General features: G+C 43.7%; 1 protein-coding gene across 2 annotated transcripts in view; it reads right to left on the bottom strand.

Annotated features, from left to right (window-relative positions):
• Nucleotides 1-952: 952 nt before the first annotated feature.
• net1 (neuroepithelial cell transforming 1) overlaps nucleotides 953-26,890 on the bottom strand; it is a 38,507-nt gene continuing 12,569 nt past the window's right edge. Inside the window, exons 3-12 of one of the 2 annotated variants that reach the window (XM_021319096.2) lie at nucleotides 20,038-20,100; nucleotides 18,031-18,093; nucleotides 4,754-4,861; nucleotides 4,486-4,650; nucleotides 4,054-4,116; nucleotides 3,641-3,814; nucleotides 3,286-3,543; nucleotides 3,028-3,198; nucleotides 2,748-2,934; nucleotides 953-2,644 (exon numbers count right to left, since the gene is read on the bottom strand). In XM_021319096.2, coding sequence (XP_021174771.2) covers nucleotides 2,196-2,644; nucleotides 2,748-2,934; nucleotides 3,028-3,198; nucleotides 3,286-3,543; nucleotides 3,641-3,814; nucleotides 4,054-4,116; nucleotides 4,486-4,650; nucleotides 4,754-4,861; nucleotides 18,031-18,093; nucleotides 20,038-20,100 — 1,701 coding nt within the window. In that variant the 3' untranslated portion in view covers nucleotides 953-2,195. Of the gene's footprint in view, nucleotides 2,645-2,747; nucleotides 2,935-3,027; nucleotides 3,199-3,285; nucleotides 3,544-3,640; nucleotides 3,815-4,053; nucleotides 4,117-4,485; nucleotides 4,651-4,753; nucleotides 4,862-7,084; nucleotides 7,385-18,030; nucleotides 18,094-20,037; nucleotides 20,101-26,890 lie in introns of those variants that run through there. The other variant, XM_012867731.3, reaches the window with a different exon arrangement.

Genomic DNA, 26,890 nt, shown 5'->3' with positions numbered 1-26,890 from the left:
CACCCTGAAACTCCTTTCTTGGCGTCAGCTCCTGTTTTTTTTTTTTTTTTTTACAATTCTCACTTGATCCTCACCATCAAGTGTCAGTGGTTATGACCTCCTGTGACACTGGGTTATTTCGTTAAAATCCTGTCTTGGAAATTCATCATTTCTGTATCCTGCTGTTTCTATTTAGTAATTTATTTAATGAAAAGGTAATGAACCTCTGGCTATTCTCTTTACAAACATGCCAGATGGAGATATTTTAATACATGCTGTTGATTATGAGCTGCTGTTTGATATGCCGATGACCACAGACGGGTAAAATGACCATTAACGCTCGCCTCTTCGTGACACCCGTCAGTAAATGGATGAATTGTTTATTGGCTAAGCTGATGCATAAATGCAAAATGTATCAGTTTGCTACTTATTTATCGCCGGAGACCAGTTGGGGTGGCTATTATGGTAGTCATAATGTTATGCCTGATCAGTGTAAATAACATTTGAATTCAAATTGCGGTATTGCTTGTCGTCTCTAACGTTGAAGCCGTTCAACAGAACGGGTGCAGCCTAATGAGCAATTAAATGAAATCATCTGAGTGAGATAAACTTCTATGAAGCAAATATTATACTGGAATTTAACAAATTCATTCTTTGATCTGATAAATTGGAAGAATTTCTGCACAGAAATAATGACTTCCATTTTAATGTGGCATCATAAGTGGTCAAGTGAACTATTATTTTGAAAACATGGGTGATTCAATCTCACCGAATCACTGTTAGTTTTCTCTTCCTTTACTGCAAGTATGTACCATGTACAGACAATGGTGGATCTGCTTAGTGATGTTTAGCAGCCAATATCTGAACAAAACTGTGTAGTTACAAGAAACGAGGCTTTTGCTCATCGGGAAATCTGGATGTGATACGTTGTGATGTGTGTAGAATGTAAAGAATAAAAACATTACATCCAAAGTTCAGTTTCAAATCTTACAAAGATCTTTATTGCTCTCTTAATTACATAAAAACTCATGGCGATTTGCCTCTTCCTCTTTGGTTTACATCTCAACATCCAAAACACCTTTTTCACACTTACTCAAACCCTCTGTCTGTTCTCGTCCCCTACGTACTTTTCCCCCCCATCGTTCCTGGTTCTTTTAAGCTTCCGTAAGCTTCCAGCATCTATCATCTCTAAGCCACCCTTCACCCTCGCCTGGTCGGCCGAGGTTCCACGTCTTGCTCCGATGATCCGTTTCATTTCCAAAACCAAACTTTACCCATCATGCCCTTTTTCTCGTCAAAATCCAACTCAGTTTTTCCCCAAACGTCAACTCTTCTACACATTCCCCTGTTCCACTGAAGGACAGGTACATGCATGATGCTGCAGGCAGCGTCCGCAGCTAAAGCTCCATGCAAGATGCTACGCTGAAAAGTGATTCGTTTCATTCTTAAAAAGTCTGTAAAAAAAAAAAGAAAAAAAAAAGAAAAAAAAAAACCAACATGGCTCAGTTCAAAATTTTGTCTGAAAACAAAACTCATCATTTCTTCTCACGTGATTTGAACACATCGTTGATCGTTATCGCTTTGGCTCTTAGTGAGAAACTAAGGCCTGCTCTGGGTTTTAAACCGACGCCTCTGCAAGGAGATACAACAGTGTTCAGGAGTCATAATCTGTCATTTCAGGAATGTATCTAAATAAAGTCTGTCCCCAGATTTATTTCTAGCTTTGTGTGGCGCACCATCGTCCTTAACCCGCTCCAAAATTATAAAAAAAAAAAAAAAAAAAAAAGAGGCTAAAACAGCGCTGCTTTACAATACCTGCAGCAATACGCTTGAAAATATAAAAATGTAAAACGTTAATTAACCCCAAAATAGGTCTAAAATATTGTTTAAATATCAAATTTAATAGTAAACAGGATTGGATCACAACCTGGTTCTTCACAGAATCACACAGATTGATGTGTGAAGTCTGGGTTCGGTTCCCACCGTGCTTCCCTTTTTAAAGCAAGGCATGCACTTTTTCCACATCTGGCATGTCTGGGATGCACTTGTACATAGCTGCCGAAGAGGACAGTAACACAGAACACTGCTGGAGTAATACAAACACACGCAGACGCACATAAATAAAGTCCCTCGCTTCTTTGTTCTGATTTATATACAAAAATAAAATAAAATAAAATAAAATAGTCCGTGTAGGAGTCCGTTTTCTCCTGCTCACTTCACACCATGGTTTCCTTCCTCTTCCCTAGAGAACACAGGGACCTCTTCTCCTTTTTGCCTCTGAACGAGGAGGAGGAGAAGAGCGGCGTGGACAGCGAGGAGGAAACTGAGGAGGAGGAGGAGGAGTGGGAGGAAAGTGACGACGTGGTGGAGCTGCATGTGGCGCTGCTGCACGGCGAGCTCGGGGCAGACTGCGAGGTCGGGCGGGGGCAGTTCTCGTCCGGGTCCTCCAGGTGGATGATGGCGGAGGCAGAGGACATGCGTCGCTTGGAGTGCGCGTCGCTCGCGTGCGGACTCTGGGCGGGCGGCTCGCCGAGCGGCCTGTAGACGGAGATGGCGCTGCGGAGGCAGTTGAGCCACTGCTGCTTGTGGAAGACGTCGTTGACCTGCAGCGTGTGGGACTGCGGGTGGTTCGGGTCTTGTGAGCGCACACGGAAAATGTTCTTGGCTGTGGAGAGAGCAGGAATTGAGGATCAGAGATGAAGCATGAACCACTACTGACGCACCAATCAGGCTCCCGTTATTTGCCAGAACTGTGACTCAAGCCTTACCTTTCTCTGAGTTACTGAAGGCTCCTCTGAAGGAGCCGCCCATTCTGACGTCTCCATCCTGCAGGTCCTCCAACACCAGGTCCTGCACCGGGATTGGCTGCCGGTACACTTGGAAGCACTGCCGCTCGTTCCTGGTGACGGGTCGGGTCAGGACCAGGATCTCAGTGAACAAAAACACATGCAGCTTCTGCAATCCATAAAAAACAAACAGAAAAGGGTTAGAACACAGAGCCTCGGTTCGGTACACGACATCTACAGGAGGTTGCTGCGTTCCGCTTACCGTGCCGCTCTTGCTGCGCAGCTCCCCGTGGCACAGAAGACTCTTGCACTGCTCGATGCGAGGGTCTCTCTGCCTGTCCTCCAGGTACTCCAGCTTCTCGATGTAGTACTGGCACTCGGACTCTCCCTTCTTCATGTTGATGTCGGACAGAACGCCTTGGATGATCGTGATCTAAACACAGGAGGGCAGCGGGTTACGACTACGGTGGCGCTCACAGACAACGGCGGTTCCTGCGGCATTCCGGGCGCGCCCACTTACCGCTTCCTCCAGGTTGCCGGCGTCGGGGTGGTCTGGCGGGGTGTGCCTGAGGATCTCTTTCAGCAGCAGCGGGTACTTGACCAGACGAGAGCGCGGGATGTCCAGGAAGCTCCACAGGTCCAGCTTCCGGCTAAACGGCGACTCGAGGCAGCGCTGCAGGAAGTCCTGCACCCGCCGGTCCTGTTTCTTCTGGTCCAGCAGGGCCTTGGCAGCCAGCTGGTTGCTGCAGTACTCTTTGTAAGCGTTGAGCCTGGGCAGCTGCAGGGGGGAGAGCGGAGACGGTTTAGCTAAGGGTCGTCATCCAAAAAAGCAGGCGTCTTGACAGGATCGGTGAGCGCCAATAGAGGACACCTACCCAGCTGATGACTATCTGTCCTATCTGGCCCACGGTCCCATCCGAGCCCGTGGCCTTGGACAGCCGAGCCAGCAGGTCTTCATGCAGGGGGATGTAGTCGTCCAGGTTGCCAAAGATGTGCGTAAGCTCCTCCTCGGACATGATGGAGAGCTTCAGCATAGGGTCATGGTACGCCTGCAGGAGGAGAGAAAAACCCGGACGGTCAAATTTCAATATCCAGCCACTCTGACCACAGCAGCTGCTAAGAATAGCTCTACGAGGAGCTTTAGGGCCGCGAGGCAAAGGCAAGAGGAACGATTTCTGTCTTTTTATAGCTCCTGGCTTGGTTGCATAGACGGCCTGCCAGAGTTTGATTTAATATGTTTGCTTTTAGATGTACTCCCTACGCCTGAAAGAATTTAAAAAGAACAAACCTTGCGTGCAAGCTGGAGGTCCTCGATCAGGTCCTGTTCTCCACGAGACAGCTCAAATATGGCCTGAGGAGAGACGGAGGGAGACACGGACCCTGTTAGAAAACCGTTCCAGCAGAGCGAGCACTTAGCCATCGGCCTGAACCTAACAGGTAGCTGTCTGCTCTGACATTTCTGACCGCTCCCTCGCTGTCTTAAACTCTCCTGCGCTCAACGCTTCGGCCCCTTGGCCGCCATGTCTGACAACATGAAGGACAAGAGGAGCAGATGTTGGCTGCGATTTGGAGTTAGCTGCTTTCAGACAAATACTGCGGGGACCTGTGAGACCTGTCTGGCCCACGGCTAGCATTCCTTCCTGTCTGGCTTTCTGAGTGCAGGCATTTAGCCCACCTCCTGCCTGTACCGTGTTTCTGCGTCTTGGAGCCAAAATCTCACCTCCTGCCGCTTGATCTCCTGCGTGGAAAAGGTTCCCTTCTGGCGGACGTCCAACGTCTCCGACCACAGGGTGCTGTTCCGTCGCTTCGGCGGCGTGGGGGCTGCTGCCTTGCTGCAAGGCTTCTGGGGCATGCCCGACGACTTGCCATCACCCCGGAAAGAGGCCTGTGCGGGAAAAGGGGTAAAAGGCCACACGTCAGCAATGTCGCTAAAAAGGCTTTGGCGCGCGGACGGGCGGCGTTCCTGCAGGACGTCGGCGGGGGCTCACCTGTATGGTCTGGCCGAAGCGCCGGACGGCCCCATTTTTAACCGGAGAGATGAGGCTGGCTAGCGACGTCACCCTGCCGTGTGGACGGACTCGCTTGTTGCTGGGTTCCTGAAAGAGCGCATCAAAAGGAAACAGGTTAGTCCGGCGGTGGCCTCTCTCAGACAAGTCAGACTTTTTCTTTCAGACTGCACCAAGACAGAATGACTCAATCGGCCCTGCTGGCTGGGAGAGCTCAGCAGGAAGCGCAAACGCTCTTGTGACTTCCCAGTGACAGAGCACGTCCAGTCAGCTTATAAATCCCTCTAATGTACTGCGCTGTCTGAGCCTCGGCGACGAGAGGGGAGTATCTGGAGCCAGAGCTGAGCTGCATGCAGACAGGCTGATACTGGGGAGGAAGCAGCTCCAGCAGCTGTTGGCTCCATCATGTGAGGAGCGGAGGGCCGGGCCGGCCCGCCGAGCACAAAGGACCTCCTGACTGCTCATCTGCTGTGGAAGGGGGTCTATAGAAATGCCAGGAATGCACGGGACCGTTGCTTCTGGTCCCTTCAGTAACCCTCTTCGTGCGCGCTCCGTCACTATCTGGCCTGACGACAGCCGCATCTCTAGTCCGGAGCGGCCGGGCTGCTTTGGGGCTCAGGCAAACCTGCAGCCCCCGCAAACCGGGTGGTCCTACCTCCCTTGCACAGTGCAGTATGACCAGCTTTGGGGGAGGTAGGGGGAGGTGTTATGGCTGCAGGTTTAGACAAGGACTCCTGCAAACCTCGCGTGAGAGCAATCCTACACCTGGGCTAGGTGACCCCCCCCCATCCTCACCCAGCCCCGGGGCCAAGAGAAGCAAAAGAGCTGCTTGACTCTGCTCCAGCAGCAGCAGCTGCATCAACGGGCTGAAGAGGTGCAGTGAGGATTCAACAGCATGAACTCCAAACCAGCAGTCTTCACTTTTTCACTGCCACAAGCTTCTTGGTTTTTCTGCCCTCCTGACTTGGGACAAACGGCTACACAGCTGTGGAAGAGATCGGCGCAGTCTCCCTGCGACCCGCGAGAACTTAGACCCCCTCTGGCAAGCACCGACAAAGCGATGCTGCATGTCGACGGCTTTAACTGCGGTCTGTGGCTTCTTGAGTTCAGACGCGCTGGCTTCTAACTTGCAGCCTTTTCACATTCTAAAAAAAAACACCACATTTTAAATCTAGACAAAGAGAGCTGAAAACAACAGTAAGGGCCTTTCTAAAGTCAATATTGGAAAAGCGTGATGAGCATTCTGCCCTTCCTGTCCTTTGGCAAGAGGCCCCAGAATAACAAAGGGCCACTAGTCCTGCTCTTTGTCTGTCAGCTGTAAAGTGAAACGGTGCGCACAGGAAGAGAAAAGTTGCTATTCCTGTCAGTCTGACTACAGTTTCAGGTCGCCAGGCTGGATCCAGGAGGCAACAGAGATGAAGTTGTTTTTTTTTGTTTTTTTTGCTTTGTGTGGATGCTAATCGGAGGAACAATGGCACTCAGGTTGGACATTTCAAGAGCCTGGGTTCACTGAGAAGACCCTGAAATTACAACCTCATGAACATCTCTTCCTCTGTTGCCCTTTGATGTCTAAGTTTAAGCAGCAGATGTGTTGCAGTGATTACAGAACAGCTGGAGCTGAGAGCACAGCTCCGGCGCGGGAAGCCTCGGCTAGTGAAAACTGTCTCAAGTTGAGCAATTCTGTGAAACAGGCTTTGCATCATAATGTGTTTTGGAGCTTCCTCTTTCCTCTTTATGGTTAGTGGAACGCCACGTGGAGGAAGGAAGAGGCTGAAGGAGAGACTTTCAGACACACCTGGCTTTCACGAACACCGCTGTGTTTCAGTCAGTGCCTGGGTAACGCTTCCAAGCTGCTGGGCCAGAATCACAGCAGAGATAACACACTTCGCCTTCAGATGTCAAAGGTCAAAAGCTAACCACTACTTTTGGGTTACAGTGAGAGCACCCCCCCTCCTTCCCCCCTCCTGCTGCTTCATTGTTTCTGCTGCTTTCAGTGCACTCACTGTCCTGCTCCCACTGTATCCCACCAAGACAGAGCTGCCTGCTGGGTCCCGGCTCAAAGGAGGAACCAGCGGAATACACAAAGTTTACGGCTCAGAAACAGCGATGATAAGCTGAGAGTTGCACGCAATCCGAAGGCACAGGGGTCAAAGTCTCCTCCCATATACCTGGACAGTGCGTAAGTGTGATAAAACCAGGGTTAGGCACTGATTCCCTCTCAATCTCACCCGGGACACACACATATGACTTCACAGTCAAACATTTACAGAATAACTCCAGTATCGGCCGCCACTCTGTGGCTTTGCGTCTCACCTCGGATTCCTTGTTGGCTTGGTTCTGGCAGTCTATCACTTGCAGAGTCCGTTTGATAGGCACCAAGCTACCCAGTTCATCGTAAGCCACCATAGCTTTCAGTGAAAACACAGTATCCTTTAAATCCTGGCGAGTTAGCTCCAAGTAATCCACAAAAGAGGGGGGAAAAAATAGAAAATCAGTCTGAATAAATAAATCCACCTCCTCCGTGCCTAGATCCTTCTCTTTAGAGGCGGCTGTCTCAGCTGCGCTCTTCCACGCGTTCTAAACTTTGCTCTGAGACGCACTGAGCGGGGCAGGGGTTTATACAGCCCAGCCAGCTGAGGGGGAGGAGCCTGTCTGGCTGGCTGGCTGGCTGCTGCTGCTAAGGGCCCAGTAGCTGCACATGAGGACCGTGTACGTGGAAGTGAGGAGAACGTACCCGCAGGGTCTGTTGAACCATCCACATAAAAGTGAAAACAGTAGTGAGAATTCTTAAGATCACAGGTAAACCTTACTGTTAACTGAAGCTGATGCAAACAAAGCAGATAGGGGTTCATTAGGCGCCCAGAGACAACCCAATAAGGGTTTATTTCAGGGAACTGGGCTGAAATGCCCAGTAGAGCCTGGCAAAGATTGCAACTTTTAGTTAGAAACATAAATACATCTGAAGGTGGAAAAAAACGCCACTGTCAGCTAGCCAAACTGCCTTTAATCAGTTCTATCAGTTGATCAGCAGATCACACCTCCCCCCATTCATCAAACCGCAGAGCGACCAACGCACACACATCAATACGGATAATTATTGCAATTTCTTTATTTAAAACAACCACCTCTGTCAAGGAACATGTTGCACAGTTTACCCTTGTGTGTCCTTAAAAAAAGTAAAAATTAAATAATAAAAAAAAAAAAAAAAATCAAGGCATCTCTATTAAAATGCACATTTACACATTACATCCGGAGACAGTAAGTGTAACCCCACTGCAGGGATAAATAATCAGTCTTCCCAACACGGAACTGTTTAAAACTTTATTAGCAATAAGTGAATCCTTTGACAACTAAATCAAAATAGTCCTTCAGGTTTCCAACGATGAGGAACATTTTATATATCTTTTTACTTATTAGACATGGGATGGTTACTGGTATCCAGGCATACAACCGTTTTAAAACACTAAACTATCCCATCATCTCATTCATGAGACTTAAAGTTCCTTAAAGATGTGCCGGGGGAAGCGTTGGAATACAGCTTTCTCTCCATTGCTGCCTTTCCTCCACTTATGGCTGCACGTTGCCAGTCAGCTGGCTTATACAAGGCTCCTAAACCTTTCCCTAGCATAACAGAAAGAGTAATTTGTACCCATTATGTCTACCAAAGCTCATCTCATGCTGGCCCATGCCTGCAGTATACAGGCCCAGATTTCCACTAAAACAGGTGTAGAGTCTGATCAGTTCGGTTTGCCTTTGACTGCAACACTGCGATCGCTAATGTGCAATTAGGAGGCTGCTAAAAGTCTTCTAATGTAACCGACTGAACTTCAAATGAGCGCACATTGTTAAAGCCCAAACCCAAGATGGAGTATAATTAGCCTGCTGTTAAGTAATTTAAAGAGTTGCATAGTGAATGAGTCATTCTGCTTAATAAAGTGAAATCAAAGCTCAAACCACAGAGCTAGTTTGTTTCAGATGTTATTGAGGAGGCCGTTAATCAAAGCCGTCTGCTTTGGAGCAACGCCTGAAACAGAGCTTTTAGCAGTCTGATCAGCTCACACTGGAGGAGGGGGGGGGGGATTACAATATCAATACCAGGGGCACAGTGGCGCACTCAGCCACTTGTTTACACTGAAACCTGTGTATTGAGGGAGGAGGGGCAGGGTGAGACTTCTGCACACACGTCCATTGCTTTGGTAGAAGAAAGTTTCAGGCGAGACAACAGGCTAAGCCGAGTGTTTTTCTTATTACTCTGCAACTGAATGAAGAAAAGCACTGCTGAAGGACAGCCACACCTGAGGCCTACACACCCAAACAGCTGCGGTACACAAATGCGCGGTGAAGACGGAGGCGTTAAACCTGACGGAGCGCCTAATGGGGAGGTGCGGGTTGGCAACGTGTCAAAGTGTCAGTGCAATCGGGACAAACGAACAAGCCTGTTCCGAGCAGTGCCTCGTCCCGCTGGCTCAACCCGGAGGTGTAAAACATAACACAGGCTTGCTGCTGCTGCTGCTCAGGCATCTGTGCACGTTTGTAGAGACAAAACGCAGACGCTGAAGCAGGTTTGGAGACGTTAACACCATGTTCTTTTGGTTTGTTGGAAGGCTCATCAGGTGCAAATAAACACGACACCGTCTGATCTACACCACCAGAAGGACATCAATACAAAATAGGCAGCTGTTGGATTGGGATACTTGCTGGACCGCCTGGTCAAGATTTGGGTTTGTGTGTGCAGTACGGAGCTCTAGAGGAGTCATAGAGGGCTAAATCTGGGCAGCGGTGCTGCTGAGCTAACTTGAGCTGAATCAGCTTTATGTCTGACCCAGCCACTATAAAAACCAAACAACATGGCTAGACGTGCCTGCTCTCTCCCGTCACACGCAGCTGCAGCTGGAGTACAGTCGGGATTTACGCTCCGTCTGAGCGCGGAGGGCTGTCGGAGAATGAGTAAGGCAGCAGGCGGCTGGTTTTCACCTCTATCTAACCCATGGCGTGCCAGGGACAGACTGGGCCTCAAGGCCTGCCGGCTGCTGAGCTCATTCTCCTCCACATCAGCAGCGAGTGCAGCACGCACAGAACCTAATTACAGCTTTAGAGCAGGCTCAAAGAGTCCCACACGGTGCCAACTGGTTTTAAAAGCAACACGGAGGCAGTGGAGGTGCTGCTGCCCCCTGCTGACGATGCCTGCTGCTGTACAAAAAGAGTCAGAACAGGGTTTTGGGTCAGTGAATGTTTATTTACTTTAGAATACGCAATAAATTATATATGTGCTCATTATATGCAGTGTTGTCTAAATAGTATTTGCCCTCATATTAGATTTCTTTTTTTCTTTCAAATTAAAGATTTAACTTAATAAGGGCTAAACCTGTTCCGATAAGCAGACATCAGCATTTCAGTCAAGATGATGTCTGGACTTTGACTGGGCCATTGGAGCATCAAGGTTTTCTATCTATTCTATTATTCCGTTAGAGATTTGCTGCTGTTTTGGGGAAGACTCAGATTGGGCTCTGCTTCTTGTGTTAGGTAGATGTAAAGTTTGATCCAAACTTTCCTTTTTGACAAAGCTTATAGTAAGAGTGGCTCATGTTACCCTGAGCTACCTCTATAGTTATGCTGCTATACGTTTAGGCTACTGGAGGATATAAGGGCCTATTTTTCTCACTCTGCTGAGTTCTACTGTTCTCCAGTTTTGCATTGCATTGCATTGAAATGACTGCTGTCATTTCAGCTTTTAGCTTTTTGTTCTCTCTCTCTTTTTCTTCATAGTAGGTACACCTGGTCTGACGTTCTGTTAACTGTGACATCATCCAGAGAAGACGGCTCACCCGCTATTACCATCTAATGTATAACAGATCACTGGATCAATGTGTGCTTCTGTGCTTTTTTGTCTCTCTTGTTGTGTCTCTGCTCTGTCTTCTGTAACCCCAGTCGGTCGAGGCAGATGACCGTTCATACTGAGCCCGGTTCTTCTGGAGGTTTTTCTTCCCGTTAATGGGGAGTTTTTCTTTCCACTGTCACTCCATGCTTGCTCAGTATGAGGGATTGCTGCAAAGCCATGGACAATGCAGACGACTCTCCCTGTGGCTCTACACTTCTCCAGGAGTGAACGCTGCTTGTCGGGACTTTGAAGCAATCAACTGGTTTCCTTATATAGGACATTTTTAACCAATCTGTATAATATGATTGATTTTGACTTTGTAAAGTGCCTTGAGATGACATGTTTCATGAATTGGCGCTATATAAATAAAATTGAATTGAATTGAAAGATACGTTGGTACATGGAAAAGTTAACGACTGACTCAATGGTCGCAAATTGTCCAAATCTTTTGGCAGCAAAACAAGCCTAGATCTTCACCCCTCCACCACCATGCTTGCCAGTTGAATTTAGGTTTTTATGCTGATGTGGCATGTGTGGTGCTGTGTGTTATGGCCAAAAATCTATAAACTGTTTTCATCTGCCCAAGGGACATTAATCCAGAAATCTTGTGGTCATTCAGTTGCAACTTTGCCAACCTAAGTTGGGCTGGTATATTATCTTAAAGAGACTTCCTCCTGCCAATCCCACCAAAAAAGCCACATCTGTCCAGTCTCTTTCCAGGTGTAGCGTCGTGAACTTTAACATTTAATATGCTGAAGCCTGCAGAGTCCAAGATAGAGCGTGTTTTTCTCTTTGTATTAAGCAGTTGGACTTTTTAGTTAAGGTTAAGGTTATTTACTGGTACATCTGCATCTGGGCAAGATTAGCAACCTTCTTAATTTTTATTGTTCTTAAACATCTGTAATTTAAAAATTCTATACTTTTACAGTCTATTTTTCTCTGCGAATAGTTTACTACTATGTGATAATTTATTTGAATAAAATAAAGCCAATTTATTTTAAAATCTAAAACTCCCCAGTTTGACGGTACGTATAAATAAGAGCGGAATCACTGCAGAGAGCCTGTTTCCATATGTGACTACTACTGGAAAATGCAAAAGCAAAACTCATAATTTACTTGAATTTTGAAGACATGTAGGAGTCTTTATGCATCTTTGGCTCTTGACAGAATGATTGAATGAATTACATTTCTTGCCCTATAAAGATTGATGTTAGAAACTTGCCTACCTCAGATTGGTTGGCAGCAACAAATGTGTCTCTCTTAATGTGGCAATGGAAGCAACGCCAACTAGTTGAGGCTTGTCAAGCTATGCTAGTAATATGCAAAAGACTGCGAAGCTTATTTAAAAAAAAAAATAACCAAAACAAATGGCAACCAGCTTCCAGATCCATGAATTTATTACTGAACGGCAGCATGACGTTAGCATGTAGCTAAATATTCAGTGGCCTGATATTTACACATATTTGGTGGAAAAACCTAGCGGGTAGATAACAAGATAAGTCACTTGATGCACCAAGTCATTTGCGGACATGAAGAGGAGGTAAGACACCATGACATAGGGGAAGAGTTTTGTGTCCTAAAACCTGAAATTCTCCCTAGCTAAAGATAAGGAAAAAATACTATTGTACATGATTTATGTACTGTGAAAGGCCAGATTTTGGCATAATGCTCTGCTTTGTCAAATGCAACAACTGCTTCCACCACAGCGGTTCGAAAATCAAAAGTAAGCCAGCAACATGGTTCTGTAGGGAAAGCCAGAGAGATCCCATGAGAGTTTGAATATGACAAAGTGTTATCTTTTGCATCATTGTGTTGTGGACTTAACTGGCTGTTAGACAATCTATTTGCCTTTAGCTATTTAATACTCATCTCCAAAACTTTTGATGTTTGTAAAACACCTTATAATAATTTTGTAAATATTTTATACGTGTTAAACATTTAGGAACATCTTACAGTTATCCCTACAGTAGTTAGCAAAATTTAGTATTTAGACAAGTAACAGTTTCCTTAGAAACTCAGATCACTTTATTTATATTGTGTCGATTAACAACATGTCATGTCAAGGCACTTGACAAAACCAATTCAATCGAATGATCCACACAGGCTGGGTAAAAAGTGAGCTAAGCAAACCAAGCAGGTTGCATCGACTCATTGACTAGCAGAATTCACTCCTCCTGGATGTGCATGGAGCCAGAGTCACTTGCTGTCTGTATACTGATGTACATCAGGGCATCAATACAGCTACATTTTCATTGTATACTGTACATATCCAAGTAACATTTACCAAATACTACACATCATATTGAGAAAATCTACAGAAAAACAGACTTCAGACTTTTGAAAATGAAAGCGGTAAGTACATTTTTAATTACCACTAAATGTAAATGAAAACCTATACACAATATAATGAAATAATAGCAGGAAGATGCCCCTAAAGGATAAGTTGTCCAATGCTGCACTAACCAGTTGCATAGGCAAACTTAGATTATTCCAGTTTCTCCTTTAACTTTTAACTTTCAGCCTGTAGTGTGTTCTGAGGTTGACAGTGCCTTGAGTTGAGATCATCATATTCACTCATTGGGGCTGGGACATCATCTTGAGCTTGAATATAGAAAAAAGAGCAGTTAACATTTGCATCAAAAAAGCATGACATATCAAAATGAAGTATCTGCTGTTACACCTAATATGACTGTGCTATTCTCCCGCAACTGATCAGTCGTGTGACGAATCTTCTAGCTTGAATACTGCAAAATGTGACCAGAATGTAGGAGGACATCCTAGCATTTTAAACACACTCCATTTGACAAAAGATGGATTGGAATATATATACACTAACAAATTTTACTAGCTTACTAAAACGTATGGCTGTGGGAACACTGGACCGCAGTGTAGGAAATGAGGGGGGCAAGAGGAGGAGGAGTGAAAAGAAAAGCCACTCTTACTAAACATGTTCATTTCCAACAATTTCCACATCTGTAATTTTGTTTATAATATTTATTTAATAACCTTTCCTGGAATGTCACAACCATTGGATGTCTAACAATCAATTACAAGACAAAATATATTTGTTTCCTAAGGTACCTACAATGAAAATGGTGTGGAGAGATACCCTATGGATGAACATTTGGACTGAATTAACTTTTTCTACAGAGCAGTATTTCAAAGCCAGCTCCAAAGCTTATTAAATATATTGGCAATGGAAAAGAAGATGACAAATTTCAAAAACATTAAAGAGCCCAAGGCTAATTATCCATACTTTTCCATCTTTGCCTTTGTTCCTTCTGTGCTTGTGTAAACTAAACAAAGCCAGAGACCCAAGTCAAGACCGTGCTAGTCCAGCGACGCTTCCTTTGCAAATAAAGCGGCGTTTGTTAGCCATAAGATAATACAGTATATCCAAATTTAACTGCAATAAATTTAAGGTCTACACTCGTTTAGTAAAATCAAAGTACAGATGCATAATCTTACCTGATAATTTATGGGCACTGCAGACGTGTGTATTTTTAATAGGATCCTCGGTCCATTCCACCCACTTGATTTTTTGAAGCCAGAGCGGCTGTCAGTGTCTCTGAAATGGTCGGCATCCCCGCTGCACGGGGCCTGAGAATCCGTCCTGAGAATATCGGACAACCGTGAACGCAACAACCAGACATTTTGATTCCGGTGTTGGTAAATGTTTAGTCTTAGATTTGGTCCACCATCTGAGGTGGTGCTTCCGTTGCTACAATGCCTGCGCAGCTTCTTGGTCATGAAAGGGTTTTGGTCCAGTATTTGGTCTCCAAATACATTACAGGATTTTTATTTTTTTTTAACTGCATTGTGAGATCTTTTGTGTGTTTTTCCAACAATTATAATTTGACTAAAATAATTTTAGAACCTGGAATGTATTCCATTTCTTTTTAGGTCCTGATCCTTACAAATGCTAGCATTGAAAGAGGACGCTGTAGTTATTAAGAGATTTGCTTCTATTTGTGTAAGTCCAGATCTTTTTGGTAGAGTGTAAATAGAATATCTTCAGATAACAAGGAATCAAGTTTCCACCCAAGAGGTGGAAGCTACCAAAACACCCATCACTTCAAATCTAGATGGATGATGTAGAAAGTGATCTTATCAACACACCAGGTTAAAGAAACAAGAAAGACCAAAGTACCTGCAGAGCACTCAGTCATTCCAGAGGTACTCCTGTTTAGTCAGTGTTCACACCCAGAGCAGACCTGGTTGCTACCAAACAAAGCAGTGGTAAACAAGACTAACATAGAAACCTCAGACACGCATACCGATGCGCTGATATACCATTAGACAGGAAAAGGACAAGTTCACATTTTCACCCTCATTTCTGAGCTTCGTTCCGCTTCAGTGAAAGCTTTCCGAATTAAAAAACAGGGAAAGCTTTCGTTTTCTTGCTACCGAGTAACTAAAGGGGAATCCAGCACAGCCTATTCCTCAAACCGCGTAACGTCATATGAATCAGGTCTAGATGTTTTTGTTTTCTGTCCGTAAAAAAGGCGAGGATTAAAAGGCGAGTGCAAGACCAGGCTTGTGTGGCGAAGCCTTCCACCTAAGTCCCTCTGGTGCGACAGGCCCATAGGAAACTGTAGTTCTTGGGATTTTAAAGTGAAACAGAAATGTGTCGTTGTGGAATACATTGATAGATTTTCCAATGACATTAAAACTCTTGGGGCCATTAGGGTGATGTGTCTGCATGCAGTAGGGGATTTCTGGGAAGCATAGATTTTGTTTTAACATGAAGGTTCAGAAATATTAATTTACTCGTCTATAAATAGCTCTATGTGTTAGTTTTATCATATTCAACCTACCTGACAAATACTGTTCTAGTTATTCAAACAGTCTCACATATACATTTAGAGCACTTAATGGCAGTAAATCATGTTTCAGTGCAAATGAGTATATTCTCCTCGTTTATTTCTAACACTTTGTAATCAACTGACTCTGCTAAGGAGTCATCTCTAAACAAGCACTATAGGAGTATTCTCACGTCTTTGTAAAGTATCCCTACCCTTTAAATTCTTCACTTTGTCACATTACAACCGCAAACCTTAATGAAACATAATTGTTAAATGGAAGGAAGATGATATAGTTTTCAAAATGTATTTACAAACTTAATCTGGAAAGTATATTTGTATTAATTAGATAATTTGTGCTTTCCTGACAAAAACAGCTCAAGCCCAGACAGACTGGTCTGAGGGTCAGGACTTTGACTGGGCCGATCTAACACATATAATTCAATTCAGCTTCTAAAGAAATGTGCTATCAATTCACTCAAACTATACAGATCTATCTAAAGTGATTAGCAGAAATTCAAAGTTAACCTTGGTTATAAAAACAGCGAGGTCAGGTTCTGTTTATTGTTCCAACTGCTCCAAACCTTTCTGTTTGAGGAAACCCACTGAATCTCTTAATTTGTAGCATTCCCTCCAACTGAATGAACAAGCAGCGCAACAGCGGACAATCACTTTTATTAAGTCGTTAATTTTGCAGCAGCCTTTCATTCTGAGCATGCATGTGGTGACAGTGGAAAGAAACAACCCCCTGTAAGGTACCTCAAGCAGAGCCAGGCTATGCCGCAACCCACTGGGGTTTCGAGAAGACAGAGCATCCTGCACAAAAAACACAGAAGCGCTGAGCTAGGAGTACTTTCTCTAATAAATAAAAAGTGGAGCTAATATCAGGGGTTAATAACAGAAGAGACCTTCAGTGGTCTCATCTGGGAGAAACACACAGCTAACCAGTTGAACCCTGGGCCAGAAGTAAAATCTATTGTAATATATATATATATATATATATATATATATATATATATATATATATATATATATATATATAAAAAGCCCTGACTTCTCTCTGCTCTCCTCCACTCAGGCTGCCACCTTTGGCTTTTGTAGTTTATTTTGCTTACATTCTACAACACTTACACATATATCTTCTGCTCATGCCCCACTAAAACCACTGGCTTCCCTGACCTTCCTGCATCATATTAGAAATATTGCGAAGAATACCTATTGGACTTTAATATGACCATTTGGAAAAACAATCTCATGTTAACAGCCAGATGATCAAAGGATTTTTCTGTAAAAAAAAGCCCTGAGTGTGGAGCAGAGTATTCTGGGAAACTGAAAGCAACTCAAACAGAAAGATCAAGTAAAGCAATCCGATTAGAATAAAAAGGGTGGCCTCCGGTAATCCTAACGACACTGTACTTTGTTTAGATAAATCAGAGGAACTAATCAAACCAGTTCCAGATGTCTTTCCCAGTCCTACTCATGTGGGCGGAGGCAAGATCAAAAAGCTGATGGGGTCATAGGTTTATACTGGCTCGGCGTGAACAGTTCGGTGAACCTGAACTTCCTTCTGCGTTCAAGACATTTCACAATCCAACATTTGAGACTTCCGTTCCGGCGTCTGATTGGAACCCTACGTGACAGGCAGCGAACTGTGCCTCAAGCGACAGGTGTTCATTTAAGCCAAGATCTTCCCACACATGAATGCCACTGACAGATCATTGTGTTTATGTGGGGAGGCGCGCTCATTAAATGCCCAGACACAAACTGATCTCACTCCCAAATGTCTGCATCCAGTCATTTCAATGTGGGTGACATGGATGACGCCTAAAGCAATGTGAGTCAGTTATAAGCCATAAGATTTAAGATTGAAGGTTTGTTTTAGATACATGCGAGCCAAAAAAAAAAAAAAAGGGGAATTACACTACTGTGTTTTATTTTTAACAAGTTATTTTATTTTGTTCCTGTAATCGGTTTCAACCTAACAAAGGAAAAGGTTTCAATCAGATTTAACTAAATGTCTTCCTGTGATAAGCTTCGTCACTTTAAACAAAACTGACGCTTCAACAGATAACAGTCTGCAGTTTAAAATAAGCCAGACAAGCATTTTTAAGTCATTGCTAGCGAGGAAGGATTGCAACGATTAAAATCTGGGCTAAACTAAAACTGCTATGTGAAGAAAACACAATTTATTACAGTAAATGTATTACTTCCTGTGTGCTTCTTATGATTTCGTCCTAACATTATGTTGTCAGGACAACAGTGTGTGAGTCAGTCATTGTTAAAGGTGAAAAACAATACAGCATGTTCTATAAATATGAGTTAGTCTAAAACCCAGTCAACCCTGTAAAGGGTTGACCTTTCCTAAACCAAGGAATCGAATCTTGTTTTCCAGTGTGGACAGTAGAGCTTGTTCGTAGTTGCACTTTGAATTTGGGTCAACTCCCAGAAGAGATTAGGGGGGGAAACATTTTTTTTCCTCAAAAATAATTTCTGTAATTTGTCGGTATGAAATGAAAGGGAGAAAAAAAATAGATGAATCGCACTTGGTTTAGTAAAATCAGCCCTACCTGAAGACGTACCTTAAAGTCAAAGCTGCAGATGCTGATGGTGTCGCTGTCATCCTTTTGTCTATATTTTGATTTCTGTGAGAAATACAACAAAGAGTTCAGCACGCTTGTACAAAACAGATCCCAGGACAACACAACATTATTCTTATTAAACAGATTAACTGTGGAGAGAATTAAATAAACAAATATCCTGATATTTTAGAGCCAGAAATGCTTTAATTTGCTGTTGTGGGAATTTTAGGTAGGCTGGGCTCACCACTGGTATCTTTCCCATCTATCTGTAGAGTTTAATTCTCCAAGCTACACCTCTAAGACAACAGTTTTTCTGAATTCCGGCTACTTCTTGATAAAAAACAAATAAATCTTCTATTTTCTGACCACACGCTGCACGGCGATGGAGTTGATAAGCACTGTTGCCTTGCAGCTAGAAGATTGTGGTTCAAATCCCTTCTGCGTGGAGTTTGCACGTTCTCCCCATGCAGGCGTGGGTTCTCTCTGGGTACTCTGGCTTCCTCTACAAAAGTTACAGCTGGCTAATTGCTAAAAGTGACTGAGTGGATGGTTGTTTGTCCTGTGCGCCTCTGTGTTGCCCTCGGATGGACTGCCAACCTGTCCAGGGTGTACCTCTCCCCCAGTTAAGCTATTAGAAGCTAAGAGCTCACAAACAATTGAGGTAGAGAATTTGAAGAGATTATAATATGGATAAAATAGATAAAATAAGTAATGAAAGCAAAAGACATAAAAGTAAAAAGGCCTTCACAAAAATGGCTTCTTGTTACAAGACTTACTGATGCCAGAGATTTCAGATCTATCTCTAAACTTCTAAATGTTCCAGTTAGAATCACTGGAGCCACAATCCAGAAGTGAAAATTCCACCCTAATCCGGCTACTGTAAGAGAGTCAAAAGAATAATCTAATAAATTGTCCATCAGCCAAAGCGTGCACGGACAGAGCTTCAGAAAGATGTGGAAATAGCAGGTATATTTTTTTTTCCCCATGTCAACAATACGTTATAGACTCAACTCCAATAGCCTCTATACACACTCACTGCACAAGACTCCACTGCTGAAGAGGGAAAAAAAAAGTCCACTTTTTTTTTTTTTTTTTTTTTGAGTTTGCTGTAGAAGACTCAGACTAACCGGAGAAATACTGGGTGAATCTGTTCAGATGAGGGAAAAGCTGAGCTCACAGGATGCCATCGCACACTATCAAAAAAATAAATCGCCATGCCAAAATGGAGTTAGCAGGGAGGAAAGTGATGGTGCGGATTGCCTTCCATCATATAGTACTGACCACACTTCATATTAGATGGTCCTAGAGATTCTTGAAAAGAATCGGAAGATGAAACGAGTGAGATTTTCAAGCAAGACAACAGTCCCAAAGTAACAGCCAAGGAAACTCTTCATCGATTTTCAGACAAAGAAAGTTAAGCTGCTACAATGGCCCAGCCAATTACCTGACGTATCAAATTATTAGCCATTCTTACAGAAACTGAGCTATGCATGTGACTATTTTCTCCGTATGAGAGACATGTTGAAGTGGACAGTACCAGGAAAGACTTAAAGCATTTCTGAAAAGTGTGTTTGATCCTTTGTTCCCTGTGTCAGTCCAGTCTTTTATCCCAAACTTCATTTGTGGAAGAATTTCTGTTGATTTCAATGTATGTGTGGATTGCTGGGGCTGTTTCTGACATTTGGTGTGAACCTTCAGAAATATTCAAATTAAGATAAAATGACTTGCTCAATACTGTTCTCCATGCACCCTTCAAAAATCAAATAAAGCAGTTCATGTTAGGCTGGAATTAGTACATAGAACCTTTGTTAAAAGCCCTTTCTAACAGAATCAGTGTACCAGTATTTCAGGTCTTTTGTATCTCCATTGTGAAAAAAAACGGGATGCTATACAGTCACGATGTGTGAGCTAGCGGCTATAAAGTCAAACGATTTGTTGTTCCTTAAGCCTATTGGCTCTCAGAGTTGAGAGTGGAGCTACTCGGTCCCTTCATGTCAGATGACGTACCTTAAAGTCTGAGCCGCAGATGCTGATGGCGTCGCCGTCATCCTTCTGTCGATGTTTCCTCTTCTGTAGGGACAAGAGTAGGTTGGACTTCAGCAAAACGCAATATCTACAGGAACACACAGCTTTACATTCAACATGGTGATGAACTATGCAGGTATTCAGGTTGGGACCCACTGGGCTGTCTGGTGCTGAAAAGGGGGCTTTTTGGAACTGGAGTGAAGGAAAAACACGCAGCCTCTGGTCTACCTGTTGGTACCTCGGACCATTTCAGCTCCCTGGCCCCTGGGGCTCTTTTGTAAAGCAGCAGACTGCATTCAGTCAAACTTGGATCAGGAAAAGGTTGATTAGGCGGCCGGGCTTTTTAACACCTGCGTGTCAGTCAGCAAGACAGCAAGCGAGAACAGAGGCCGTTAGAAAAAGCCTCAGGATGCCCTGGTGGTCCCTGCGACCCCTGGGGCTCTGCTACTGCGCTCCATTAACCACCAGGCTTGAGTGCTTCTGGCTGAGCACAAAGGAGGTGCGGACCTGTATAACCAGTGAGGTGAAGAAGACCAAAATGGATACATAATGGTCAGGGGTGGGTGACAGTGTTTGTTTTCCCACATCCATAAAGATCCGCGGGCTGTTTGCCCAACAACTTTGACCGAGCACCTCGTCGTGTTCTCCTGCCTTTAAGCTCCTGCTGCTTCTGGCTGTTAGCCGAACGCAACGATAAATGCCGTGTTTGTTCAGAACGCGTTACGCCTCAATGGGAAGCTGTGAGCAGCGCTGCAAACAGATGGTTGCGTAACTGACTGACTCAGAGGAGATTCAGTCAGAGCCGCAGATGAGCCGAGACGACCATGGTTGCTGATTTCAGTTTAAAGAAGCTACTGCAGGCATGTGCACCTACTAAAACATTAAAGAGCCATCTCTAGTCTGGACTGGACGTTTTAACAAACATAAATGATCACATGATATCCGTTTGCTAAAAGTCGAACCTCTAGACAATAATGTTAAGGTTTATTCAAATGAATCGAGAGTTTTACACCAATCAGTTCACTGAAATCAACAACAGCAACAATCCAGAGGGAGCGCTGCGAATGACGTGCATCAGCGAAGTGAGAATAAACCCAGATGTGTAACTGATGATTACGTATGTAGTCAACAGCCCACAGCCCACTTTCCCTGAAGCTTAAGAAAAGCCGTCTTGTAATCCTGTCCAAATATAAAAATCCTCCTTTATTAATCAGATTGAACACACGCAACCCTCGCCACCAAGTGTCATACTAGTTATAAAAGCAGATTTTCAGAGAAGCTCTATGAAACGAACAGCTAAGTCAACCACTTAGATGGAATTAAATTGGCCTCAGAGTAGTAAAATTTAAAAACCTTGGTGTGATATTTAACCAGGACATGTCAGTTCAATCCCATATTAAACAGGTTTCTAAAATTTCCTTTTTTCAGCTACGGAGTATTGCCAGAATTAGAAACTATTCTGTCCAGGGGTGATGCTGAAAAACTAGTCCATGTATTTGTTCCTTCAAGGCTGGACTATTGTAATTCTTTACCATCAGGAAGTCCACAAAATGCAGTTCCAAGTCTTTAGCTGATCCAAAATGCTGCAGCAAGAGTTCTGATGAATAATAAAAAGAGTTTATCCTATTTTAACTTCTCTTCATTCACTCAGAGTTAAATCCAGAAAAGAAATTTAAAATTCTCCTCACATATGAAGCCCTTAATAGTCAAGCTCCATCATATATCAGATCTGATAGCCCCACTTGTTCCTAACAGAGCACTTCGCTCTCAGCCTGCATCTACTGCTGATTTCTAGAGTCTCTAAAAGTAGAATGGGAGGCAGATATTTTATGCCCCTTTTCCCTAGGCTCCACTAAGCTGTGTGTAAAAAACAAATAAATACATTTATATAATTAAATTATATTATTCACAACCTTTGCAGATTTAGATTTAACAGTTATTTTAATTTCGCCAAGAAGGCTTTTTCCGATGGGAAAAGAGAAACATCTCTTCAAAGATAAACCAAGTTAAAAATGTTAAATTTGATTTTATTCTAAAAAAAATTAGCACGTCAAAAAAATCTTGCTAAATCAGTGGAAAAGTTTACATTTGCATTACAGCATCTCAACCCCTTGTTATAAGAGGATTATAACAATGATGACCAGCATTTTGTAGATTTCCACTGCCATTTCAACAGTTTGATGGTGATAAAGAAAAAAGAAACATGTTGCTCAAATTGAAAACTAAATCTGGCTGGGGTGTGAAAATCCTTCATATACCATGAATATTTGGTCTCCAAACTGTTTAGGCAAAGCTAAAAATCAGATAATAGTGGGAAGTCAATAATATGTGAATTAATGAATACTGTGACCAAAGATCCATGACAAAAAGAGGCTGATAAAGCTCTTATTGTTGGGGGTCTGTTGAATAGAGCTTAAGTGTGAGGATGGGCCTGAAGTCCAATCTACATAAATATTCATCATTACTTCAGGCACGTGTGAAACCTGAAGCTTGCAAATGCAAAGACTGATAACATCTCCCGTTTCCTACTTTGAACTGCAGTCTGGTGCTAGTAGCTGGTAGCTTGGCTCGCCTAATGTAGTTTTAAACAGTCCATATAGGAGACTAGGGCTGGAGCTGGTGAGGTGATGGGGGTTACAGAGGGTCAACCAGTGCTGCAGCCCAGCATATTCATAGGAAGTTGAGTGGAAGAAAAAAATGTGGTAGAAATAGCTGCAAGCAAAATCAAGAGCCACCACACACAGACCAATCCAAAGCTGGTTCACTAACCATGGTGTTACTGGGCTTGATCGGCCAGCAAACCGACCTGACCAGAACCCTGTAGACAATCTATGGAGTAGAGGAAGATGACACCAGAACCAACAAGGCAGATGACCTGAAGACTGCCATCAAAGCAACCTGGGCCTCCTGACCACCTCAGCAGAACCACAGGCTGATCGCCTCAATGCCACATTGATGCAGTATTCCATGTGAAATGAGCCCCAGTCAAGTATTGAGTGAATACAAATTAACAGACTGTTCAGGAGTTTGACATTTCTGTTTAAAATATCTTCTTTTATTGTTCTTATGTAATATTCCAAGAAACTAAATATAGTATTTTCCTTGTCTGTTAGCCTTAATCATCAAAACGACAAGAAATGAAGGCTTGAAGTAAGTCACTCTTTGTACAACGATGCTATAAAAGTTCCACTTTCTGAAATGAGTTACATATATATGTTGAACCCTTTAACAATTGTTAAAGGGTTCATTCTAATGGACATGTACTGAAACAAACTGAATCTGAGAACATTTTACCTGATGGTTGGTACTCCTGATCTCAAATTACCAAAAGATGCTTGTGAGGAACAACACGGGACACACAACCAACACTATGAAGACGCCATACATTTTAATTTAACACAGATCGCACATTACAGTAATCCGTCTCTGGCTTGCCTGTTGGTGTACAACAACAAATTATCACTACTCATAAGTTTATAAAAAGGCCTTTTTTAACTGAAGTGGACATTTAATAACACTGTTAAATTTTAGCCCTGTGAGTGGTGGCCTGTCCATTAACCACTGGAGATAGTCAAAAGCCCCTCTGTTACGTCGAGCAGCGTTTTCAAACCTGCTTTGAGAAGTGGGAATGGAAAAATCCATGGATGGAAAGTTAAAATTGGTCTATCAGAAAAACTTAACTAGCTTTTAAGGATTAACACTTTTTAAAGCTCATTAGAAAAAAAATGCATTAACTTTTGTGTAAAGTTAATCTTGGCTGGTGCACCTTGTCTGTCCAACAGTCTCACTCCCAACTCGTCAACAAGTTGAGAGTGAGACTAAAGCCCCATTTACATTTAGCCTATTAAACCGATCCATGCCGAGTTCGGACCGAGATTGGATCAGTTAACTGTGCCGAGCTTGGTTCTTACGGTCATTTACGCATCACGCTAGCACGGTTCCTCGCCTCCTAGTGACGATCTGCGGTACTACTGCTCTCTAGGATTGAAGGAGGGACTCAAGCAAATCAAAATGGCGGCGCCCGTAACATTCAAGAAGTTATGTTTCGTTATAATTGTGATATTTAGTTGTTTCCGGAGAGTCAGGCGATGAGGGCAACCTTGGGTAAATTTACTTGACACAGTCGGCTTTTGGGAAGTGGATAAGACAAACAAACGTCCAATCAGGATTTACAGACGCAGGAAACAACGACAGACGTTGAGGTTCATCACGCTGCAAAGCAGAATCATCTCTGGAAACCGTGTGGCACGGTAAGGAAGCTAGTATTTTTATAAATGTATGAAATTTCATGATTACGGAGGCTTATCAACTGTTGCTTTCATCAGTTCATGTTTTACTATATATTTTTCGGTTTCATTTAAGTATCCCTTATAGTTGTTGTGCGTACAGAAATGTTTAGTCAGCTGACTGTAGGGAGATGACGCGGTCTGCTCATGCGCTCCTTGTTATCAGACAACCGAGCCACTGCCGAACCCTACTATCGAACTGGTCTAGATTTAGCGCGGTTCGGTTGTGTCTGGCACAGTTCAGTTTAGTTGTGTTCCATTTACACTGGATAGTTATCTCAGTCACCTAGCTTGGACTGTTCTCGGCACGGTTTCAAAAGAGTAATGCATGTAAATGGGGCTTATGTTGGTCTGTCCTGGCAGCTGTTTTTGGGTTGGAGTAAAAATTACTCCCATAGAGCGACAGGAGGTTTTTTCAGCCGTGTTTCTTGAGCACCTCGCTTCTACAGTGTTGCTTCACATCGTGCTCCCCTTTAGTGTAAGATTGAAAAATAACTTTGGCAAACCTTCTGAAAAGCTCTCTGAGAATCACCCGTCTCTGGTCTCACCCTGAATCCTCCTGCAGCTACTGACTGGCCTAGCAAAGAATCAGCGCCGTGTCAATCTTTTACTGACATGGATTAGTATTTGGGGCAAAAAAAGATGCATTGGGAGAATATAATCAAACTATTGAGTCGAAGGGTACAAAACCCTTTTAACAGACTTTGCGAGGAGGAGACAGCTAAAGCTCGTAGATCACAATTCATGTCTCTGCTTGTGTCCCATGTGTGACACCTCCTCCAAGTTTAATATAGCCTTAAGCTCAGGTCTTAAACAGGAGATGAAAATAACACTGGAGCAACCTGTGCACGAAAACAGACACAGAGGGGGAATGGAGAAAACTAGCCGTCCTGTTCCTATAACCCCAGGAAATCCCTCTGTCAGCAGTTTGTACATGAAGCCAGTTCCAGCATGGACTTGTTCAGGTAGGCAGCGTTCAATGTAAACACTCCGACTTCACAAACACGGCCCACCTCTCGTCTTCAAAACACACACTGAGGCTACAGAAACTGGTGCGGGTTGCTTTATTACTAATAAAATAAGTGCCGGGAGTGCCTGACTTAGTTGGCTGTTAGGAAAATAGCCCTATAGTTTGCAGAGACAGCGAAAAACAATGACACATCTGCTGAAATGACAGAAATGTCAGAAGACTCAAGCACAGACAATAAGGGGGTGTCTCAGGCCTGTCCTTTAATCCCAGCCTGTTGAAAGGATTTATGGCGTGCAACGGTTCAGAAGATCGAACATGTTTTATACCATGAAATTATGGTTTTACTGTTCCGATAAAAGCTACGCTCTGATCTGACAAGCAGCCTAGTCTGAACTGGTCTGGATTACGTTGGGGGAGGAAAAAATACATTTCAAAAACGGACCCGTTGGCAGAAAAAGTGGCGGCAAAAAGAAGGGAAAAATTAAGAAAGCAATGGGGGACAAACATCTTAACTTTGAACCAGCAAAATCATTGCAACATGCTGGGCGGAGCAACCAAACCGTTCCGTGTGTTATTGTCCTCCTGCGCCTCAGCCCCATGGAAATGACAGTAAAGGCAACGGGCAGGTCTGACTGCTCTGCAGGGCGCCTTTAAGCACTGTGGGGGAAGTTTGGAGCTGCAGGCACACTTCTACCTGTAGTTTGTGGTTGTTGTAAAACACACGCAGTGCTTCATAGCTGGAAGCACTAAAATCTGGTTTAACAGGAAGGCTTCATAGCTCAGGAAAGAAGATTCAGAGGGTTTGTACCAATGTCCTGACAGTCCTGACAGTACAATAGTCTACAAATCTGTTATGTGCTGCATTTGGCACTTCACAAAAAAAAAAACCTTAACCTCAGTTTATTATTCAGAGTGGTTAAAAATGTTCCATCTAAGGAAACCCAGCAGGTTGCATCAAGTCAATGACTTGCAGCATTCACTCCTCCTGGATGAGCATTAGCCTCAGTGGCAGGTCGCTGGCATTGTGTTGTTGACTTTGCAGCAATCTCTCATACCCAGCATGCATGTAGCGACAGTGGAAGAGAACTCCCCTTTAACAGGAAGAAACCACCAGCAGAACCAGAACCAGGCTCAATGTGAACGGCCATGTGCCTCGATGATGACAGAAACCAGTGCTAAGGTGGGATGATCTCTAGACATGACGACGACTAGAGGTGCAGTATGAAAATATAAGCTTTTATGGAACTTTGGCAGGAATAAAAGGCAATTATTCTATTGAGTTACACAAGTTTTAGGGGACACAGTAAATGTGTGGAACTAACTGTTCTGGTTAAATAAGACCAAAATTAAACTTTCTGCCCTACTTGCAACACGCTGTGTTTGGTGAAAAACTAACCGTGCACGTCACCCTACCATCAGACACAGTGGGGGCAGCATCATGCTGTGGGCTGCTTTTCTGCTGCAGGGACAGGGAGAGAGATTAGAGTCAACGGGAAGATGGATTGGAGTAAATATGGGGCAAGCCTAGATGAAAATCTGCAGAAGACTTGAGACCTGAGTGGAGGCCAACCGTCCAGCG

This window comes from Fundulus heteroclitus, chromosome 17 (assembly GCF_011125445.2).
Source record: "Fundulus heteroclitus isolate FHET01 chromosome 17, MU-UCD_Fhet_4.1, whole genome shotgun sequence".
NCBI classification, from domain to species: domain Eukaryota; kingdom Metazoa; phylum Chordata; class Actinopteri; order Cyprinodontiformes; family Fundulidae; genus Fundulus; species Fundulus heteroclitus.
Note: the sequence above shows the minus strand (reverse complement) of the source record. Positions and strands in the feature narration are given on the sequence as shown.